At 36.3% G+C, this 22,145-nt stretch overlaps 1 protein-coding gene across 2 annotated transcripts in view; it reads left to right on the plus strand.

The window, feature by feature from the left end:
• PICK1 (protein interacting with PRKCA 1) overlaps positions 1-22,145 on the plus strand; it is a 170,162-nt gene that overhangs the window by 112,654 nt on the left and 35,363 nt on the right. For both annotated transcript variants that reach the window (XM_090407330.1, XM_090407331.1), the window contains one exon: positions 6,405-6,505. In XM_090407330.1, coding sequence (XP_090263456.1) covers positions 6,405-6,505 — 101 coding nt within the window. The remainder of the gene's footprint in view (positions 1-6,404; positions 6,506-22,145) is intronic.

The following is a 22,145-nucleotide window of genomic DNA, read 5'->3' on the forward strand; positions in this document are numbered from 1 at the left end:
GAGTCCTTAGACTCATTGAGGGAGGCCCTAAACATCATGTCCACACAACTATACGACATTCTCACAGTATCTATCATACCTTGCCTTGAACTCACTCACCGTCATAGCTCCCACAACAGACTCTGGCAGCTTATTCCACTCATTTACCATTCTAAAAGTAAAGAACCCAGCTCTAACACCCCTGCTAACCACACTCTTGCCCAGCTTCCATAGGTGTCCCCTAGTTCTTCCACGACCAGTCCTGATCTCAATATCTCTTCATTTTTCTTTATAGTCTGGATTGTTGCTTGATTTAAATTTAAAGTTTTTGCAGTGTTATGATACCTTTACTCCTTTTTAAGATGATCCAAAATTTGCATCGCTGATTGATAGAGAAATAGCTTCTTTTAAGCAGTGCTTTTTTACTTTCATTAGGCATAATGTAGAGGTGTAATTTAACAAAGAAATTCTTCAAATACATTTCTGAAGAACAAATTTTAGTAATACTTGTAGAAAATTTATGAACAATCAAATAAAAGCTAAAATAATCTTACGGAAACCTTAAGTTATGAACCACACACTTCAACTCATCAATTTTTATTCAGTGGCTTGTTCAATGTCTTGAACAAGCGCAAGTTCAATAGCACAGAATCTAACATAGATTTCCAATAAAATACAGGGATTTCCCTTTTCTTTTTTTTTCCCAGAACAGCTAGCTAATTAACATTGGATCATTGGATATTCACAAAGAAACAAAGAATGGAGATGTGGAAATTTGTATCCAGCATAAAAGCAAGGTTTTTCCCTACACAAAAAAGTCAAATATACCACATAATGCGAGGTTTGCCACAGTTCTCTAACAATGTTACAGCGAAACCATGCTATATAAACACCATGTTGTACGAGGGTGTACTCTTTACAACTATTACAATGAGTTATCCTCTGAAAGTTGGTATGTGTCAACTCTTTTGTCCACATCCCAAATCTCATCGATCTCTCGAACACAGTTCCACCAGTATGATGCATACATCACTTTTGTATGCTGATCTTCAAAATTTTCCACTCTGGAACATTACAATTACAACTCCCATTCATCATCCAAGCTCCAAAGTATTTAAATCTTCCTGAATGGATTAAGCATCAGCATACAACTGAATAATCCACTTGAAATGACATTAATAAATAAGTCATGGAGATTTGTAGTAGGTTTTTTCCCCACCTTTTTTTTTTTAATGGGGAACCCATCCATAAGAATGTCGTTTCAACCTATAGTACACTAGTATATATATAACCTATAGTACACTCATGCACAAAGTTTATTTGCTTGCATTTGGACAAAGGATAAAACAAAAATATAAGTTCTTAACAAGTTTAATTTAACTGACAACCAAGTGAGAAAAAAAATTCTACATATAGCTCTAATCCAGAGAATTTTAATAATCAGGTGATACATCTTTTACACCATGGATGGGCAATAAGGAACTTATTCACATTTGACTTGAAAAGCAGTGGATTGTATTTCTTGGGAAATACCTGTGGAAGACTATTCAGAAGGTCTCCTGTAGAGGGGGATAAATGAAGAAGAGGAGAAATTTGTTCTGTGGGTTTGAAGTTGAACTGTGAGAGGGTGTTGTTTAGCTGCTGCATGCATTTGGATGAATTTGCAAGAGGGTGGGGAATTATTGATGCCAATTCTGATGAATAGCAGCTATAGAAGTATTTATAGAAGTGCAGGCTGTGGAGACTGAACTCTTGTGCAAAAGTTAGTGGAGTGTATTTGTGAGAGAGAAAGAAGGGTTGTCGATCAATCCAATTGCTCTTTTCTGTATAGAATCCAGTATTTTCAGAGACACCACGCCAGATATGAGAGGGCAGCTGGTCGAACATATTTGTGATTTGTATAGAACTGTTTGGAGTTAAAGTAACACCTCAATCAAAAGAGAAAGCCTAATTTTTTTGGATGCAGAGGAGGCAGTATATTTTTGTGCCAAGAGAGATTTAAGGTTAGAGTTATTCCTAGAAGGTGAATCTCATCTTAAATAGAAATTTGAATATTGTCAAGGATAAGATTGGAAGAACGGGTTTTTTTTTTTTTTTTTTGTAGGAAATAATTCAGGGCTATGTTTTTTTCTAGCATTGAAGCTGATAATGTTATCCAAACCCCATTGATAAATGTTTTGAAGATCAGAATTTAAGGTAGTAGAGGTTAGAGTTCTGGAGGTTGTGTTGATATGTGCTATGTAAGGTTTGACAAATGAAAAGGAGGAGTGCAACGTGCTGTCATCAGCTAAACTGTGTACTGGATTAGCAGAGTCAGCTACAATAAATCATTTATGTATAGAAGCAAGAGAGTGGGTGAAAGAACAGAATCGTGTGGGATTCCAGTATTAGTTGTATAGATAGAAGATAAGAAGCCATCCACCATCGCTCAAAATGAGTGTCCAGCCAGAAAGCTGGCTACCCAGTTTCAGGAGGCAGACTGTATGATTGGAGTTTTCTTAATAGAACTTTGTGCCAAACTCAGTCAAAAGCCTTGGAGATATCAAGAGAAACCACTTGAGATTTGCCAAACCTTTCCATGGTGTTTGTCCAGAGATGGATGATGTAGGTTAGTAGATCCTCTGTTGATTGATAGTGACAGAATCCATAATGTCAGTCATTTATTACATGAGCATCTTCAAGGTAATGTAGGAGTTGGCTCTTGATGGTTCTTTCCATTACTTTAGAAAGAATTGAGGTGTGAAAAATTGGATGGTAGTTTGAATGTAAAATTTGTCACCCTTCCTGGGAATAGGTTGTACATGAGTGCAGGATAGATACTAGCAGAATAAGAAAGTCTAAATAGGCAGAATAAAGTGACAGTCAATTCTGGAGCACAGACCTTTAGAGCAATAGGAGGAATGGCATCATGTCCAGAAGACTTTTGTGGTATCCAATTTGAACAAACAAAAATTTTCTGATCTCTTTCTGGCAAATAGTCAAATTCAGCATTGAGTAGTGAGTGCTTGGAATGGTTGGGGGACATTTACCATGATCAGCTATGCAAGAATTGTAGAAGTAGGATGCCAGGAGGTTGGCTTTTTTCAGTGGGTGATAATGCTATAGTACCATCTGAGTGTAATAGTGGTGGAAGTAGTGTTGGACAGAAGTTACAGCCAGTAGCTTAAGCTAGAGTCCTAAAAGCATGTCTGCCATCACTTGGTTGCAAATTAAGTTAAACTTGCCAAGAAATTATATTCTTGTTTTATCCTTTGTCCATGTGTATGCAAACAAAGTTTGCTTGCAAACTGCCTTCATGACTAGGTTACCTGTATATAGAAACTGATGACTTCGCTTCAGTTACCTTAGTATCCCATAATGTAAAGCACACATTCTTTCAGGTGTGTGTGTGTGAAATGCTATGTATTACGGAAAGGGTTACTACCCCAGACTGGTTTCAAACTTTATTGAGATCTTATCAGTGGAAGCCAGACTCAAAAGAGATGCCAAGGTTGAATTATACATTTATACAAATAGTAAAAAAAGTGCATCACCTTATTATTAAAATTCTCTGGGTAAGAGATAGATGTAGAAATGTTTTTTTTTTTTTTTACTTAATTACAAATTAAATTAAACTTGTCAAGAAATTATATATTCTTGCTTTATCCTTTGTCCAAGTATAAGCAAAGAAAGTTTGTTTGGGAAGTATCTTCATGACTGGACTACTTGTGTATAAAGACTGATGACTTCACATAATATGTAGCATTAAGGGATATTAAGGCAACTGATATGAAGTCATGTCCCTATATACATGTAGCCTAGTCATGAAGATACTTCATGCACAAAGTTTATTTGCTTGCATTTGGACAAAGGATAAAACAAAAATATAAGTTCTTAACAAGTTTAATTTAACTGACAACCAAGTGAGAAAAAAAATTCTACATATAGCTCTAATCCAGAGAATTTTAATAATCAGGTGATACATCTTTTTACTACTTGTACATAGAGAAATATAGGACTTCTCATAATAATACATAGAATTATACACACCTGAAAGGATGTATGCTTTGCATTATGGAATACTCAGGCAATTGATATGAAGTTATCAGTCTCTATATACAAGTAGCCTGGTTGTAAAGATACTTCATGCACAAACTTTGCTTACACTTGTGGGGCGACAAAAGAATATAATTTCTTGGAAAGTTTAATTTACTGAAGGCATGGAGTTTTGTTTTCAGTCCAGTATTGGCATGAAACTCTATTGGACTACTCTTTTCTGTTCTCATATTGGTCCCTGTTGCATCAATCACTATATTATCTTCATCTGAGTAATTCAGCTATTTCCTCTGCTCCTTTAAAAAATTTTAAAAAACTCTATTCAAGCAAACAGTATGTTCCTTAAGAATATGGGGGAAGGGAGACAGACAGAGAAACAGAAATGTATAAAACAAAAGTTGTAAGAAGACCGAAAAAAACTACTAAAAAGTAGGAAATGAACCTTCCAAAAGGCAAAGATGATTGGGGTAACATAAAATCTAAAGATAAGAATATTCCAAATGCATGGAATCTTCGTTTCTTATTATGATATGATACCTCCAAGGAGTCCAAGGTCTCATTGCAGGAGGGAAAGTACTCTACAGAACCCACCATCTGCACAGAAGCTTTGCTCTGTCTACATGCTACACCACATTGTGTGGAATAAATACAATGTCATCTACTTTACTAATGGCATTTTTTGTCTGTAAGTTGTGTGTGTATACTCAGGACAGTTTGCCTGTATGCTGGATGAAAAACTGAATTTCTTGGAGGAAAAACCCTGCTGCTTACATATGAGATAGTAAAGATTCCTCTCATCGTGATGAGAATTGAACTCAGGCATTTTCAGTTTTCAAATTGAAGGATGTAGTATCCCATCATTCTTTCAATTGTGTTAAGTACTACTACTTCTGTCTTATCTCCTGATCCCATAGAACCACAACTATGATCATTCTCACTCTGAGGATAGTGATGATGATGTTCTTGGAAAGAACATCATCACTATCCTCAGAGTGAGAATGTGATGATGTTCTTGGAAAGAACATCATCTTCAAAGGTTTTAGATATATGGATTTTTTTTTATATATATTTATCCCACACATGAGGTACAATAACCTATAGCACATCAGTGCTGTGTGTGAGGTGCAGATGAGGGTTTAGAAACTTATTAATGTTCTTCTTAAAGAGCTTTAGGTTGAAATTGTTGTGAAACACATCATGAGAATGTCTATTCCAGAGGACAGAGATGGATGGAATGAATGAGCAAGAGGAAAAATATGTTTGATAAGTTTTCACAGCAACTGTTCATATTTTAACAGGCCTAACAACAAGTGGAGGAATGATATTTGCCAATTCATTGGAGCAGTGACCATGGAAGTACTAGTAGAAGAGACACAGATCTGAAACATTGCATCTATAGATAGTGGTTAAAATGAGCCTGTGAGGGAAGTGTCATCTATGAGCCGAATTGCTCTCCTCTGAACAACATCAAGAATTTTAAGGAGGTTTTAAGTGCACTATCCCAAATGTATGTACAATATCCTAAGGATGGATGGATGGATTTGGAATTTATATAGTGTTAGTAGCTGGATGGGTTTAAAATAGCTTCTTGAGCATCAAGTGGAAAAGAATGCCTAATTTTTTAGAAGCTGAGGGAAGCTATCAATGTGATGTATTTGTGCAAAAAAGAAAGTGGAGGTAAATGTCAGTCCAAGGAGAGAGAGAGAGAGAGTTCATCCTGTCAGATGATTTGTATATCACCGACGATGAGGGAAAGTGAGCTGAGATCCCTTTTGTGAGAGAAAAGGCAGGGCAGCAGCATTGAAAGTGACTAGGTTATCCATGCCCCACTGAAGGATGGTACGGAGATCAGTGTTTAAGGTACTGGTTACAGATGATCTTGATGCAAGGGTTGTATGGGAACTATAGTTTTTCAAAGGAAGTGGGGTGGAGGAGGAGAATTGAATGTTGGCTTGTTGTTTCTCTGCTCATGGTGGAGACAGTATGGAACATTATTATGATTAGAATGAATAGTAATTCTGGAGTGCAATATTTGAACACAGCTGGAGGGGTGGTGCACCCCCTCACCATCTTGACCAGGATACTTGTTGAAAGCCACTGTTAATGATGTCTTTCTGGGGGAAAAGATCAGAACAATGTAGCAGCATCATGCCATCTTGACATAGCAGGAGGTAATTTGCTTTAGTTATATATTATCTATTTAAGAGTCAGAAATATAAGACAAATAAAACTTTATAATGACAAAAATGTATTTTTTTATAAATTTTCATTTTGCATCACTGTTTGTTAACATGTGTGCACTAATAATTGGTCACATATAAAGTAAAATTTATAATTTTTTGAAATCCTTCAAATTTCAAAAAAAAAATAATTAATTTTTTTTTCTATAGTCCTACTGTTTAAAAGTGAAAGAAATGGATGATGAAGAGTATACTTATCAAGCACTTCAAGAACCACTCTATCGAGTAGAAACTGGAAACTATGAGTATAGGTACATATATATATATATATATATATATATACACACACACACACACACACACACACACACACACACACACTTACATTTTCATTACTGTTAGGTTAATGGTAAATGAAAAGAAATATAGTTTTAGTGTATCTGGTACTTATTTTTACATTTGCACATTCAAATGTCCTACAAAAATACACTAATTATGAGGCCAACATTTTTCTCCTTATCTATCAGGCCTATCACCTTTTGTGTTAAGTACTACAATGCTTACAATATTGTTCCAGTAAGGGTGAAAGGCTTTAAAAAAAAAAAGCCAAGCCTTATATACTCAAAGAGTTATATACAAGCTTGTCTAGAACAGGCTTTTACAAATATCCATGACTAAGGTGGGATTTCAAACCATGACCTGTTGGTTAGAGGGTGGGTATGCTATCCACTTGGCCAACCAGGCTAGCAACCTTCCAACCTTCCAAACTATTGCATCTTAGTAAATGTGAAAGATACATTTTCAGTCCAAACCACAAATACGGACCCATTGGAAACATACTCTGTATATAACTCTCCGAACGGTTACTGGAAGCAGACATAACTAAAATTCTAGACACAAACTAAGCATTGCTAGTAGCAGGAGACCAGAATGCTAAGCACACAGCCTGGAACAGCAGAACTACAAATTGAAATGGAAGAACTCTCAATGACTTTGATTCCACCAGGAATACCATGATTATAGTACATCCAGAATCCATGTGCTATAGTGTGGTCAGATTTCATGATGCCTTTGACATAGCAGTACTACAAAATATTGTGCATCAACACTAAATAAGCATAGTGGATTACCTCAGCTCTGACCACAACCTAGTTTTACTTCAACTGGGCTCACAACACAAAAATATCCCAGATTGGGTCCTAACTGTCAGTTGGATAAAACTAACAACTGCTCTACATGAATCTGTTGGCCGACTTCCAACCATTGACTCAAAGGAAAAATTTCACAGTTCAATTTCGAGCTTGGAAAAGCAGATAACTTCATTAACAGCTACTATCACAGATATGCCATGCACAAACTCCCACCTTATTCCAGATAAGATTAAAAACCTGATCTTCAAAAAGAACAGTCAGTGCCAGTAACAGAATGCTGGCACTAGATAACCGACAGGCACTCAACAGGAATATGAAAGAAGTTTGATATGCACTTAAAAACTATCAAATTCAACAGTGAGAGAACAACGCTTCAGTTCCTTAAATATAAAAGACCAGACACCTTGGAAAATGACCAAAGCTCTACACATAGACCCATAAATCCCTCCACCAATCTGTAGTGAGCCAATCAGTATGTCTGGTTTACCGTGACAGACAAAATTGAAGCGTTAGCCCACAGTGCAGAGAAGTTCAAACTACACCTATGCATACACTAAATAAATAAATACACCTATGCAGATCTAGACTTCATCAAGAATGTACACACATGGGTATAATGTACACTAAAATGCACAGAGCATGTAAATTCCATCCAATCAACCAACTCTGCTGAGGCATAAAATCATCACCAAACTTAAGAATTGGCAAGCACCAGGCCCATATATCTAGCACCATCATTAAATGCCAACAACATAGTCATAATGCACATTGTTGCTTCTTAGTTAATAAAATCTTAATCCAAAACCAGGAAAAGCAGTACACTTCCCAAAGACTATTGTCCTATAACTATTGTCAAAACTTCCAATATCTTTCTCTAATCCAGAGTAATTTAATAATAAGGTGTGACACCTTTTGGTAACTCGTATATGGAAAAATGACTTCTGCATTGCTTCAACCGGTCTGGGCAGTGACCCTTCCCATAATGCATAGCATTACATATCTGCAAGGAGATGTGCTTTGCATTATGAGATACTAAGGCAAGTGATATGAAGTCAGTCCAGCCTTGCCATGAGTTGCCCCAGTCCTGAAGATACTTCAGGTGCAAACTTTGTTTACTTATACTTGAATAAAGGATTAAACTAAATATACAATTTATAACTATTGTCCTATCAGCATTCTTTCCTGCCTAGATAAAATAGCCGAGAGGGCAATACTAATAAGACTTCAGAAAGACACGAAAGAATTAAATTTCATTACTGATGAGCAATTTGGATTCGAAGAGAAGGATCAAAGCTGTATAACTGAGAGGAGACCTCCACATAGCCTTTAAAGGAACGTGGAGAACCGACCAGGGCTTCTGACCTAATGTCCAGTCCTCACCTTCTCGTGATGTACCCTGTTAGGTTTCTACCTGGATACTGAATGAACAAGGATGGGCTGGCAATTTGGGATTTAGCCGACACCAAATTGTATTCTTATTGGCTTAAACCAAAATATAACATGATGGTACAACATGACAGAATTTCATGCCGGCTGGGGTGTTGTCCGATTAAACAAGTCCCCCGTTGTTTTTACCAGGGAACCAGGGAGAACAGCAAAAAGTCAGCTACCGAAACAAATCCTAAAAGACACCCCAACTCAACATCACCAGAGTTCAAGATTGGTACTATCAACATAAGAAGCCTGAATGGCAAAGAAATGGAATTAACAGAGGAATTGGATAAATACCAGATCGACATAATAGAGGTGACTGAAACAAAAAAGAAAAACTGGTGAGGTCTTTCTGAGCAATAAATACAAAATGTTATATTCAAGCAATGACAATCAAGGAAAAGAAGGAGTAGCCATAGTATTCAACACAAAATATGAGGCTAATCTTCTTCAATGGTAGGCAGTCTCAAGTAGAGTGATGTGGACAAATATCAGAATGGAGAACTGGACAATGAGACTTATTTGTGCCTATTGGCTAACAGAAGGTTCTACTAAGGTAGAAGTGGAGGAATTTTTTGATGCTTTAGAAAAAGCAACTGACATAATCAAAAATGAAAAGTTGGTCCTTGTTAGAGATCTAAACAGCAGAGTCGGAAATGATTGTCAGACATACAAAAATATTTTGGGAAAATTTGGAGAAAAGAGGAAAGCTAATAATAATGACAAATATCTGTTGGATTTCTGCTCAGGACATGGACTGGTTATTACTAACACCATATTCCAACATAAAAATGTGTACAAATTCACATGGAGAGAAGAGGCAAGGAATAAGATGAGACTCATTGACTATGTTATTGTTGATAAGGATGTTTTCTCACTGGTGCAGGACACTAGAGTGTACAGAGGATTTGAAATCGGAAGTGATCACCATTTAGTCTTAAGCAGAATAAAATTGAATTTCATATTGAAAAAAAGAATATGTAAGAAAGTTTTAAAGTGAATAAAAGTTGAGCAGCTCTCAGATGTGAACTGTAGACTAAACTATACAAACATTATTCAAGAAAAAATGAAAGAGTTTGAGAACAGGAACCAAAACTTGGAGATTTAGTGGCAAGCCCTGAAGAAAACACTGATTGATTCAATCAGAAAGTCATGTGGTGAGGATGTCTGCAAGGATAAAAAAAATGAGAACTCCATGGTGGACACAGGAAGTTAAAGAGGCAGTGAAGGAAAAGAAGGTATATCAAAAATTCCTGGCAAATCAGCTTGTGCTCAGCTTGTGCAAGTCAACTTGTGGTCTTAGAGAATACAATGAGAAATGTAAGAAAGCTAAACACTGTGTAAAACTAGCTAAACAAAAGATGTGAAGACTTTGGTAAGAACATAGAAAATAAATATCAAGAAGGTGGCAAGGTATTCTGGAGGTTGTTGAAGAAGCTCAGACAAATGGAGGAAAGAGTGCTGTAAAAGGAATTAGAGATGTTCAAGGTGACATGAAAACAGGAGAAAAAGATATCCTTGAAGTATGGAGTAATTACTTTGAATTATTGCTAAATGAAACAGGCAGTGATAGCGCAGTGGTAAAAAACATTCAGCAGACATGTAATCAGGAATATATATCCATACTTGAAGTAGAAAAAGCCATCTCAAAAGCCTTAAATGTGGAAAGGCAGCAGGAGTAGATGATATCTTACCAGAAATGCTCAAGTATGGAGGTATCAAAGTCTTGCAGTAGCTGCACTACATAGTTCGGAAGGCCTGGACAAAGGAATGAATTCAAGATGATTGGAGTAGAGTTCTCATAATACCCATATACAAAGAGGGAAATAAGATTGAATGTGAGAATTACAGAGGTATTTCCCTACTGAGTGTTCCTGGTAAGATTTAAGCAGGTATACTTGAGAAATGGTTGAGAAGGATTGTGGAAGGGAAGGGAAGCTTGGTGAAGAACGAGCTGATTCAGGTCAAATAGAGGCTGTCAGGATCAGATTTTCACTTTATGACAAATAGTTAAGAAATCATGGGAATATAACAAAGATATGTATTTAAGTTTTGTAGACCTGCAAAGGTATATGACAAAGTGCCAAGAGAAAAGTTATTTAAATATACAAATATACGCTACAGTTATATGGTGTCAATGGTGTCATGCAATACTTAGACTTTATTTGAGTTGTAAATCAGCAGTTAGAATTGAAGGAAGTACAGGAATATGGTTTGATATTACATCTGGTGTCAGACAAGGATGTATATTATTCCCTCTGTTATTCTTTATGTATATGGATCACATTATCAAGGAAAGTGGTATTAAACTTGATATCAGAATTGGAGATGTTAATCTCAGCTCTTTACTTTATGCAGATGATGTTATACTTTTAAATAAATCCAGTACAAGTCTGCAAGATTTCCTGATTAAATTGAATAACTGCTGTAATAGATATGGTATGAAAGTCAGCAATAACAAGACAAAAATAATTAAAATAGGCAGAAACATTGAAAATATCAACTGCATTGTGAATGGAGAACCTATAGAACAAGTAAAACATTTCAGCCACTTAAGCACGATTTTTAATGAAGATGATAAATTAAATATGGAAATAGACAACAGAATCAACAAAGCTGGTATGGTTGGCAGTCAACTCAATAAGTGTATATGGAATAAGAGAGAAATTAGCCAAAACACTAAATTAGCTGTATACAAGACAGTGTTCAAGCCAATTTTAACTTATGGATCTGAGAGCTGGGTGAGAAGTAAAACACTTGACCAGAGACCGCAGATATGAGAGTCCTGAGAAAGATTATTGGCATGAACAAATGGCATCAATGGCAGTATCATATTAAAAACGAGGTTATTAAGAAAGAACTTGCCACTGTCATCATCCAGGAATGTGTTAGCAGAGCCAATCTCAGATGGTATGGTCACTTAGACAAAATGGGAGAGAAAAGATTGCCAGGTTGCTATCTGCCAGGTTGGAAGGAAAAAGACCGAGAGGAAGACCAAGATATAGGTGGATTGATACAGTAAAAAAGTGCCTTAGAATAGAAATATAAGATCTGATAATGTTGGAGTCTTGACAGGTAACAGACTGATTTGGAGGAAAATTGTAGATAGGAAGTTAGTAATGATGTAAATTTTTCATGTAGTACTATCATATCCTGTTATGGCAGGAACATGGCAGGAATTTGATGATTATGATGAGAACCATTCTGCCAAACGACAAGATTTCAGAATCATGGAAAACATCAGCGTAGAGTTTAGCTGGAAGCAGGAATGTGTTAGCAGAGCCAATCTCAGATGGTATGGTCACTTAGACAAAATGGGAGAGAAAAGATTGCCAGGTTGCTATCTGCCAGGTTGGAAGGAAAAAGACCGAGAGGAAGACCAAGATATAGGTGGATTGATACAGTAAAAAAGTGCCTTAGAATAGAAATATAAGATCTGATAATGTTGGAGTCTTGACAAGTAACAGACTGATTTGGAGGAAAATTGTAGATAGGAAGTTAGTAATGATGTAAATTTTTCATGTAGTACTATCATATCCTGTTATGGCAGGAACATGGCAGGAATTTGATGATTATGATGAGAACCATTCTGCCAAACGACAAGATTTCAGAATCATGGAAAACATCAGCGTAGAGTTTAGCTGGAAGCAGCACGCAAGGTTGTTGATCTTTCTGGACATTTCCAAAGCATTTGACAAAATATGGCTTCTTTGGCTTCTTTTCAAACTTACTAAATTGCACCCCAGCAATTGCAAACTCTGGGTGAGACTGCAGTGAATTAGATTGTCTGAATGCATGATCACAGCAGATTTCCCCCAGAACCCCCCCCCCCCGTGATCACCTCTCTTCTTTGTCATTTATGAGGCTGATATCCCATGCACAGTTGCTACCACAGTGGTCCTAAACATGGATGATATTATACTGCAGTAATGGTTCACTCCCTGCAGCCTAGATTAGCAACCAAAAAAAACTGGAAAATGCAATCTTGGAACTAGAACATTGGTACAAAAAATAGCAAACTGATGTTAATACAGATTAGAGCATTTCGGTGCTATTCACAAAAAGACAAGTGTACTTTTATGGCGAAGTGTTAATGTTTGGCATCCTCACTCCATTGCAACTATTAGCCAAAATACTTAAAGGTATTAAAGATAAAGAGCTTTTTTTCACGTCTCATATTGATCATGTCCGCTCAAAAGCAAATAGGATAACTATACCTGTTACTGAACTGTTGTAACTGGCTAAAGTGTGGAACTTAAACTGCTGGTATACAAGATGCTGATCAGGCCAGTCTTGATGTATGACTTGCATGGAGTCATTCAAACATTAGCTAGCTACAGATAATCCAAAATAAATGTCTGTGTTAATGAATAGCATTCAATGCGCCATGATTCTTACAAAACATACAGCTTCACCAAGAAGCCAATATCCCTGAAAACAAAACTTTCCTACATGAAAGGGCTGTAAAATTCTTTGCAAATGCTGTCATCCACCAAGTGGTAGACTGCATTGAGCATGACCCCAAAACACAGACATCCCAAAAATACTGAACAAAAAAGCTTTTTAAACCCACTGTCAGAAGCCCAAAGGCTCAAGAATCCATTACAGTCTGCAATAAAACAAATGAACATCTAATAAACTGAAGATATTAGGACAAATGTCCCAAAAAAATAAAATAATAACACACCAAACAGGTAACGATGGTTTTGGGGTTTTTTTGCAAAAAATAAAAAAATTAAAAAAACATACTAGTAGTTATGTCTAGTGGTGAGCTATAAGGGGCTCACGCGAGCCCTTTGTCAGATTTTTCTTAAATTTGCGAGCCCCTTGTTCTGCTTGTTTAATAATCTTGTGGAACTAGAAAATACCACCGTGGAATGTATACATGCTACTATAATTACTACTTTAAATTCATATGGATTTTCTGATAACAACTATTTCAAAAATCATCTCATTGAATTTTGTTTTGATGGAGCTAGTGTAATGTTAGGAAACAAATCAGGTGTTGCAATCAAACTTCTACAAAAATTTCCCAACATTGCGATTTGGCATTGCGTATCTCATCGTTTACAATTAGCATTAGACGATTAGATAAAAAAATTAAAGAAATAAATTATTTTGAAATATTTATGGATAAATTATATGCTTTTTATCATCAATCACCAAAAATCAACGAGAATTAAATACGATTGCAAAAGACCTTGGTATCGAAATTTTAAAGATCGGCCATGTGTTTGGACCACAATGGGCAGCTTGCAGTTTACGAACGGCTCTTATGCAAGCATTTTGCACTGAAGGATAAATATAAGGGCTTTTTAAACCGACTTCTCAATTTGGAATTTTTAAAATATCTAGCATTAATGATTGATATCCTACAGGAATTATCATATCTGTCAGAAGCTCTACAAAGTCGCAATATAAGTATTAGCCCTTTTTTTTTGCTTGACGATGTGAGCCCTTTGTTAAAATTTCCTTAGCTCACCACTGGTTATGTCTGAAAGAATGTGTGCTTTGCATTATGGGATACTAAAGCAATCAATGTGAAGTCATCAGCCTCTGTATACAGTTAGCCTAGTCATGAAGATACTTGACATACAAACTTTATTTGCTTTCGCTTGAATAAAGGATTTAACAAGAATATAATATCTTGGCAAGTTTAATTTGATTATGGTGTGAGTTACTAAGAGGAGAGATCTCTGTTGTATACTTAATAGGAGAATATGTTAAAAGATTCAAGGTGCTGGGGACTGGGGAGAATTAGTTATGAATATAACTGAGAAGTTATGAATATTACAGTCATCTCAAATGATTAACTTGTTGTTTGAGTAGTTGAACTTCAGAAAATCAAGTGTTATATATAAGTCAAGGTCAGCAAAGTGATTTTCAGAATTTGGAGACCAGTGAAGACAGCATATGAATGTTATAGAATTGGGGAAGGAAACCTTAAAGAAGGTCAGAAAGAATGCATTCTACTAGATTTGAGATTCTCCAGCATGGAGTATCAGATTATACAAAGGCACAGATGCCATTTTATAACAGAAAATCATACAGAAAGTAGTTTAGATACCTAGATTACACATCACAATTAGAAATGTAGACCAGCTTAACGGCAAGATTAGACTCTGGTGCTGGCCCACCCTCAAAGTTGAAATGTCACAATACACTCGTGTATTTATTTATTTTTATTTTTATTGATCCCATATACAAGAGACTGAAGGACCTATAAGCACATCAGTACCATGTGTGTGCGATAAATATAAGAATTGAGAAAGAAGTTTATTGACATTTTTTCTTGAAGAGTTGCAGGTGGTAGTTTGGGAATACTTCGTGAGGAAGGCTCTTCCAGAGGATAGACGTACATGGAATAAAAGAGGAAGAGGAGAAGCAGGGTCGGTATGTTTGCAGGTGCACCAAAAAGGGATTCTGGGCAGCTACTGCTCTTGTTTTAACAGGTTCAACAGAAAGTGGAGGAATGATGGTTGCCAGTTCAGTGGAACAGTGACCATGGAAGTAGAACAGACACAGAAGCTGAAACATTGCATCTGAGAGAGAGAGAGAGAGAGGTTGAAGTGAGTTTGTAAGGGAGATATCATCCACAAGCCAAATTGCTCTCCTCTGGACAGCATCTAGAATTTTTAGTGAGGTTTTAGGTGCACCATCCCAAACATGTGAGCAATATTCTAAGGTGGATGGATTTGTATATGGTGATATTTAGATGCTGAGGAAGTGATTGATGTGATGTGTTTATACCAGAAGAGTTGGATGGTAAATATTGGTCTAAGCAGAGAGATCTGATCCTGTCTGATGATTTGTGTATTGCTGAAGATATGGATAGAACTGGGATCTCTTATGCAAGAGAAAGCAAGACTTCATTTTGGCGCATTGAAGGTAACCAGATTGTTTTTCTCCCACTGAAGATGGAGATCACTGCTCACAGTACTGGTTGAAGATGATTTTTGAAGCTTGGGATGTCCAAGTGCTGCATGAAATAAAAATGACTTAAATTTCACCAAGTGAAGTCGCAGCAGCAATTCTCAAAAGGATTAATATTGTTGTGTCCCAATTTGCGATTATTAAACTTTCCTTTTCTCCTTTCAAGTGAATCTCTATATTTTCTTTAATCAAAACTTAACTATGCACGAGATATTACAAAATTCAAATATTTAAGCTTTTTCTCCCCTTAATATTTATATTATACTGCACCTTTCAGGACATTCAATTTAAGATATATAATTCGAAAACAAGGAGCAAAATACAAAAATATGTCTGAGCGTGAAACTATTAAGCAGTCGTGTTCCTCTATCTTGTAACTTAACACATTAATTTCCCGCATGATTAGGTTCGTACTTTTTTCAAGTGGTGCATTAGGCAATTTCAGACAACTGTATTATTAGTGAACAAAAGTTTATTTAAAATCTCAAACATGGTACAATTCAATTTCTATTATATAAAACACAATTCAATACTAAGAATAAAATTTACAAAATTACGCAAGCAAAATACAAGTATTAGGGCAAAATCCTATATGGGAATTTGCGATCATGCCGTCATAACAGAATTTATACATATAAATATAAACATGGGGTGCTTAAGGGTCAAAGCTGTATAACTGAGAGGAGACCTCCACATAGCCTTTAAAAGAATGCAGAGAACGGACCAGGGCTTCTGACCTTATGTCCAGTGCTCACCTTCTCGTGGTGCACCCTGTTGGGTATCTACCTGGATACTGAACGAACGAGAATGGGCTGGCAATTTGGGATTTAGCCGGCCAAATTGTATTACTATTGGTTAAACCAAAATACAAAATGATGGTACAACATGACAAAATTTCATGCTGGCTGGGGCATCGCCTGGTTAAACAAGGCCCCCATTGTTTTCGCCAGGGAACCAGGGCGAAAAGTCAGCTACTGGAACAAATCTGAAAACACACCCCAACTCAACATCACCAGAGTTAAAGATCGGTATTATCAACATAAGAAGCCTGAATGGCAAAGAAATGGAGCTAGCGGAGGAATTAGATAAGTACCAGATCGACATAATAGGGGTGACTGAAACAAAAAAGACAAAAACTGGTGAGATCTTTCTGAGCAATAAATACAAAATGTTATATTCGTTATATTCAGGCAATGACAATCAAGGAAAAGAAGGAGTGGCCATAGTATTCAACACAAAATACGAGGCTCATCTTCTTGAATGGCAGGCAGTGTCGAGTAGAGTGATTTGGGCAAATATCAGAATGGGGAACTGGACAATGAGACTTATTTGTGCCTATGATCCCACATAAGGTTCTACTAAGGTAGAAGGGGAGGAATTTTTTGAGGCTCTAGAGAAAGCTACTGACACAATGAAAAATGAAAAGTTGGTCCTTGTTGGGGATCTAAACAGCAGAGTAGGAAGTGATTGTCAGACATATAAAAATGTTTTGGGAAAATTTGGAGAAAAGAGCAAAGCTAATAATAATGGCAAATACCTGTTGGATTTCTGCTCATGACATGGACTGGTTATTACTAACACTATGTTCCAACATAAAAATGTGCACAAATTCACATGGAGAGAAGAGGTAAGGATTAAGAAACGTCTCATTGACTATGCTATTGTTAGTGATGTTTTCTCCCTGGTGCAGGACACCAGAGTGTACAGAGGATTTGAAATTGGAAGTGATCAGCCTTGAGCAGGATAAAATTGAATTTCATATTGAAAAGAATAACATGTAAGAAAGTTTTAAACAGCGAATAAAAGTTGAGAAGCTCTCAGATGTGAACTGTAGACTAAAAATAGACAAAGATTATCTAAGCAAAAATGAAAGAGTTTGAGAACAGGAACCAAACATTGGGGATTCAATGGAAAGCCATGAAGAAAACCCTGATTGATTCAGCTAGAGGCATGTAGTGAAGTTGTCTGCAAGGATAGAAAAATTAGAACTCCGTGGTGGATACAGGAAATTAAAGAGGCAGTGAAGGAAAAGAAGAAAGTATATCAAAAGTTCCTGGCAAATAAGTCAGCTTGTGCTCTCAGAGAATACAGAGACAAATGTAAGAAAGCTAAACAGTGTGTAAAACTAGCTAAACAAAAGACATGGGAGGACTTTGGCAAGAACATAAAAAATAAATATCAAGAAGGTGGCAATATATTCTGAAGGCTGTTGAAGAAGCTCAGAAATGGAGGAAAGAGTGCTGTAAAAGGAATCAGAGATGATAAAGGTGATATGAAAACTGGAGAAAAAGATATCCTTGAAGTATGGAGTAATTACTTTGAAAAATTGCTAAATGAAACTAGCAGTGATTGCACAGTGGTAAAAAATACTGACCAGGCATGCAGTCAGGAATACATATCCATACTTGAAGTAGAAAAAGCACTCAAAGGCCAGAAATGTGGAAAGGCAGTAGGAGTAGATGATATTCGACAGAAATGCTGAAGTATAGTGGTATAAATATCTTACAGTGACGGCACTGCATAGTTCAGAAAGCCTGGACAGAGGGACGAATTCCCGATGATTGGAGTAGAGCTCTCATGGTACCCATATATAAAAAAGGAAATATAACTGAATGTGAGAATTACAGAGGTATATCCCTACTGAGTGTTCCTGGTAAGATATGCAAGTATACTTGAGAAACGGTTCAGAAGAATTGTGGAAGAAAAGCTTGGCGAAGAACAAGCTGGATTCAGGTCAAATAGAGGCTTTCAGGATCGGATCTTCACTTTACGATAAATATTGGGGAAATCATGGGAATATAACAAAGATCTGTATTTAAGTTTTGTCGATTTGGACAAGGTGCCAAGAGAGAAGCTATTCTATACACTACAGTTATATGGTGTCAATGGGGCATTATATCAAGCAATACTGAGTCTTTATTTGAGTTGTAAGTCAGCAGTTAGAATTGAAGGAAGTACAGGAAGATGGTTTAATGTTAAATCTGGTGTGAGACAAGGATGTACATTATCCTGTCTGTTATTCATTATCTATATGGATCACATTATGAAGGAAAGTGGTATTAAAAATGATATCAGAATTGGAGATGTTAATGTCAGCTCTTTGCTTTATGCGGATGATGTTATACTTCTAAATAAACTCGCTACAAGTTTGCAAGATTCTTTGATTAAATTAAATAACTGTTGTAATAGATATGGTATGAAGTTCAGCAATAAAAAGACAAAGACAATGAAAATAGGTAGAATCGTTGAAAATGTCAACTGCTTTGTGAACGGAGAACCTGTGAAACAAGTAAAACATTTCAGCTACTTAGGCACTATTTTTAGTGAAGATGGTAAATTAAATATGGAAATAGACAACAGAATCAACAAAGCTGGTATGGTAGGAAGTCAATTGAATAAATTCATATGGAATAAGGGAGAAATTAGTCGGAACACTAAATTAGCTGTATACAAGACAGTGTTCAAACCAGTTTTAACTTATATATCTGAGAGATATATAAGTCAGAAGTAAAACACTTGAGAGATATATATGGGTCAGAAGTAAAACACTTGACCAAAGACTAGAGACTGCAGATATGAGAGTCCTGAGAAAGATTAGAGGCATGAACAGATGGCATCAATGGCAATATCATATTAAAAACAATTATATTAGGAAAGAACTTGACATTGTCAGCATCCAGAAATGCATTAGCAGAGCTAATCTCAGGTGGTATGGTCACTTAAACAGCATGGGCGAGGAAAGATTAGCAAAACAAGTCTTCTCTGCCAAGTTAGCAGAAAAACGACTCAGTGGAAGACCAAGATATAGGTGGATTGATATGGTACAAAGTGCCTTAGACGATAGAAATATAAGATCAGATAATGTTGGAGTCTTGACAAGTAACACACTGATTTGGAGGAAAATTGTAGATAGGAAGTTAGTAACGATGTAAATTTTTCATGTAGTACTATCATATCCTGTACACCCTTTGAGGGTACATGCAGGAATTTGATGATGATGAAATATACACATATAATCCTGGAACAAATTAACACTTTACTTAACCTTATACCAGTCAGAATGCTCTATATTGCTGTAATACCATGGACATTAATGTTTATTTTCAGTTTACCTTATCTGACATACAAAAGAAAACAATATAGGTTAAACTATCCTTTCGCTATACCCATACATACATTTGACCTTTAAGACACTCTCATATGAGATACCATGTGCATACATAACTCTCTAACACATGAATGCTTATCAAATAATATAAACTAGTTTACTCTCATTCTACTCTGATTTGTACTAAAGTCCTAGTATATCTTCAACTGTCCAGTAATTAACAATGATTGCAACTATATGCGATTTCAATTGATACAAGATTTTACAGTATCTCTCTAGGACGAACCCTGGTTTTCACGATCTGTATCTTTCGTGCTTGAATAAAGGACACACACAGGATCTTCTATTCTATCATTATGGAACTCATCACGTGGGCACGGATTTCTGTATGGATTTTCTTTCCCGCGATACGAGTACTGGATGATGAGATACATAGACAATTTCTTCCTTCTTGTAACTATACGGCGTTCCTCATCTCTTGCAATAGGAATACGGGATCGAATTCCCACACACTTTCTTTCCTTGTTGCGTCAGACGGAGATAACTCCTATGCCATCACTCAGGAAAACCCGTGTTACCTATACGAAAATTTCAACTATATACCAACCTCTGTATAACTGAATCCAATCGATCGAGAAGGGGTCTTTGCAGACGCTCAACTTCCTCTTTAACTAATTTAGTGGTATCCTCAGCTCTGCTATAATTAGGCTCTAGGGTCTTTACAGATAACGTTTCTAGTTGTCTCATCACCTTGTTTAGCTGATCTATAATGGGTTTTTGGAGTATTTCTATTTCTTGTTTCACAATAACCCCCCTGATATTATCTGAATCAGTACATGATTCTGTCTTGTTTATTACCTGCCTATTGTCTTCCTCTGGTCTCTCTCTTGCCCTAGGTCTTTCTCTTCTTTCCCTACTCTCTTTATTATTTCCTTGCCCCTTTTCAGAATTGCCCTTTTCTTCAATTATGTTTATTAACTCTTGAACATGTGTGGGACAGAGGTCTCCAAGCAATTGTTAACGATCCTTTACAGCATCGTAACATTCACTTAAACTGGACAATCTTTTGTCAAATGCCGTCTCCTTTAACTCAAGTCTGACTCCCTGTCTGAATTGTTGAAAAATAGCCCAGTCCAAGTGAGGCTTTTCTTCACTAAGGACACCAGGGTACTAGTTATCGTCAGTAACCTGTTATGGAACTCAGCCACACTTTCCTTTTCCTTCTGAGAGCACCCCTCTGGAGCTTCCATAAGTTAGGTCACAAGGTTCCCAGTTTTGAGAACTGAGAAATTAGGACTGTCTTAAATTGGGAGTAATCCAGGGTTTCCTTGAGAATGGGAGAGGAATACAGGAAAGCTTTAGCTTTTCCCATCAGTTTACTCCAGAGCAAGACTAGCAACTGAAAATCAGTCCATCCTCCAACTTTCCTAAGCTCTTCTATGTAACTAAAAATATTTAGGACGTCATCAGTCTCCTCACCCGAAAATTGTGGGAACACCTGCTGTGGGTTAATGTAACAAAAAAACTCACTGTTATTCATGCCCAAACTACTAGAGGGTTCAGTCATACTTGCATCCAATTTACACTAATGTACTCTTTAAAATTTTCAACAAAACTTAACTTAACTAAATTAAATACCTTTGCCTCTCAGTTGTCTGACCTGCAACCAAAACCAGCTTGTTGTGAATAGCTTATAATTAAGATTTTAATTAGCTAAACTACATCCCACCGGCTGCGCCATTTATGTTGTGTTCCTATTTACGATTATTAAACTTTACTTTTCTCCTTTCAAGTGAATCTCTATATTTTCTTTAATCAAAACTTAACTATGCATGAGATATTACAAAATTCAAATATTTAAGCTTTTTCTCCCCTTAGTGTCCCTAATACTTATATTATACTGCGCCTTTCAGGACATTTAGTTTAAGATATATACAATAAAACCCCGAAGTTACGCAGTAGGTGGGACCAACAAAAAGTGCGTAAGTCGAATTCGCATAACTTGGGGTATAATTTTGCATGTAATTTATATATACAAACATACAATTGGGACCAAAGGTTTACAAAAACACCTATTTTTTTTTAAGAAATATAATCATAATTGTAGTTTTTCGTACATAAAAAAAAGAAAGTTATTTCGATGTCGATGGTTTCATGAAATCTAATAGATTCGTCTGATGGCATAATGTCTTTTTCTTGTCACGCAAAATTTCTTCACAGCAAGCTAATGATTTTTTTTATTCCTTGCCTTGTGGCTACAATTCGTTCCTTGTTAGAATCTATATCCTCCAAAATCTGTAAACCTTTCTTTTATGATTGTTCTTACTG

The sequence above is a fragment of the Typopeltis vanoorti genome, chromosome 17 (genome assembly GCF_054136105.1).
Source record: "Typopeltis vanoorti isolate ZY-2024b chromosome 17, IOZ_Tvanoo_1.0, whole genome shotgun sequence".
In the NCBI taxonomy this organism is placed as follows: domain Eukaryota; kingdom Metazoa; phylum Arthropoda; class Arachnida; order Uropygi; family Thelyphonidae; genus Typopeltis; species Typopeltis vanoorti.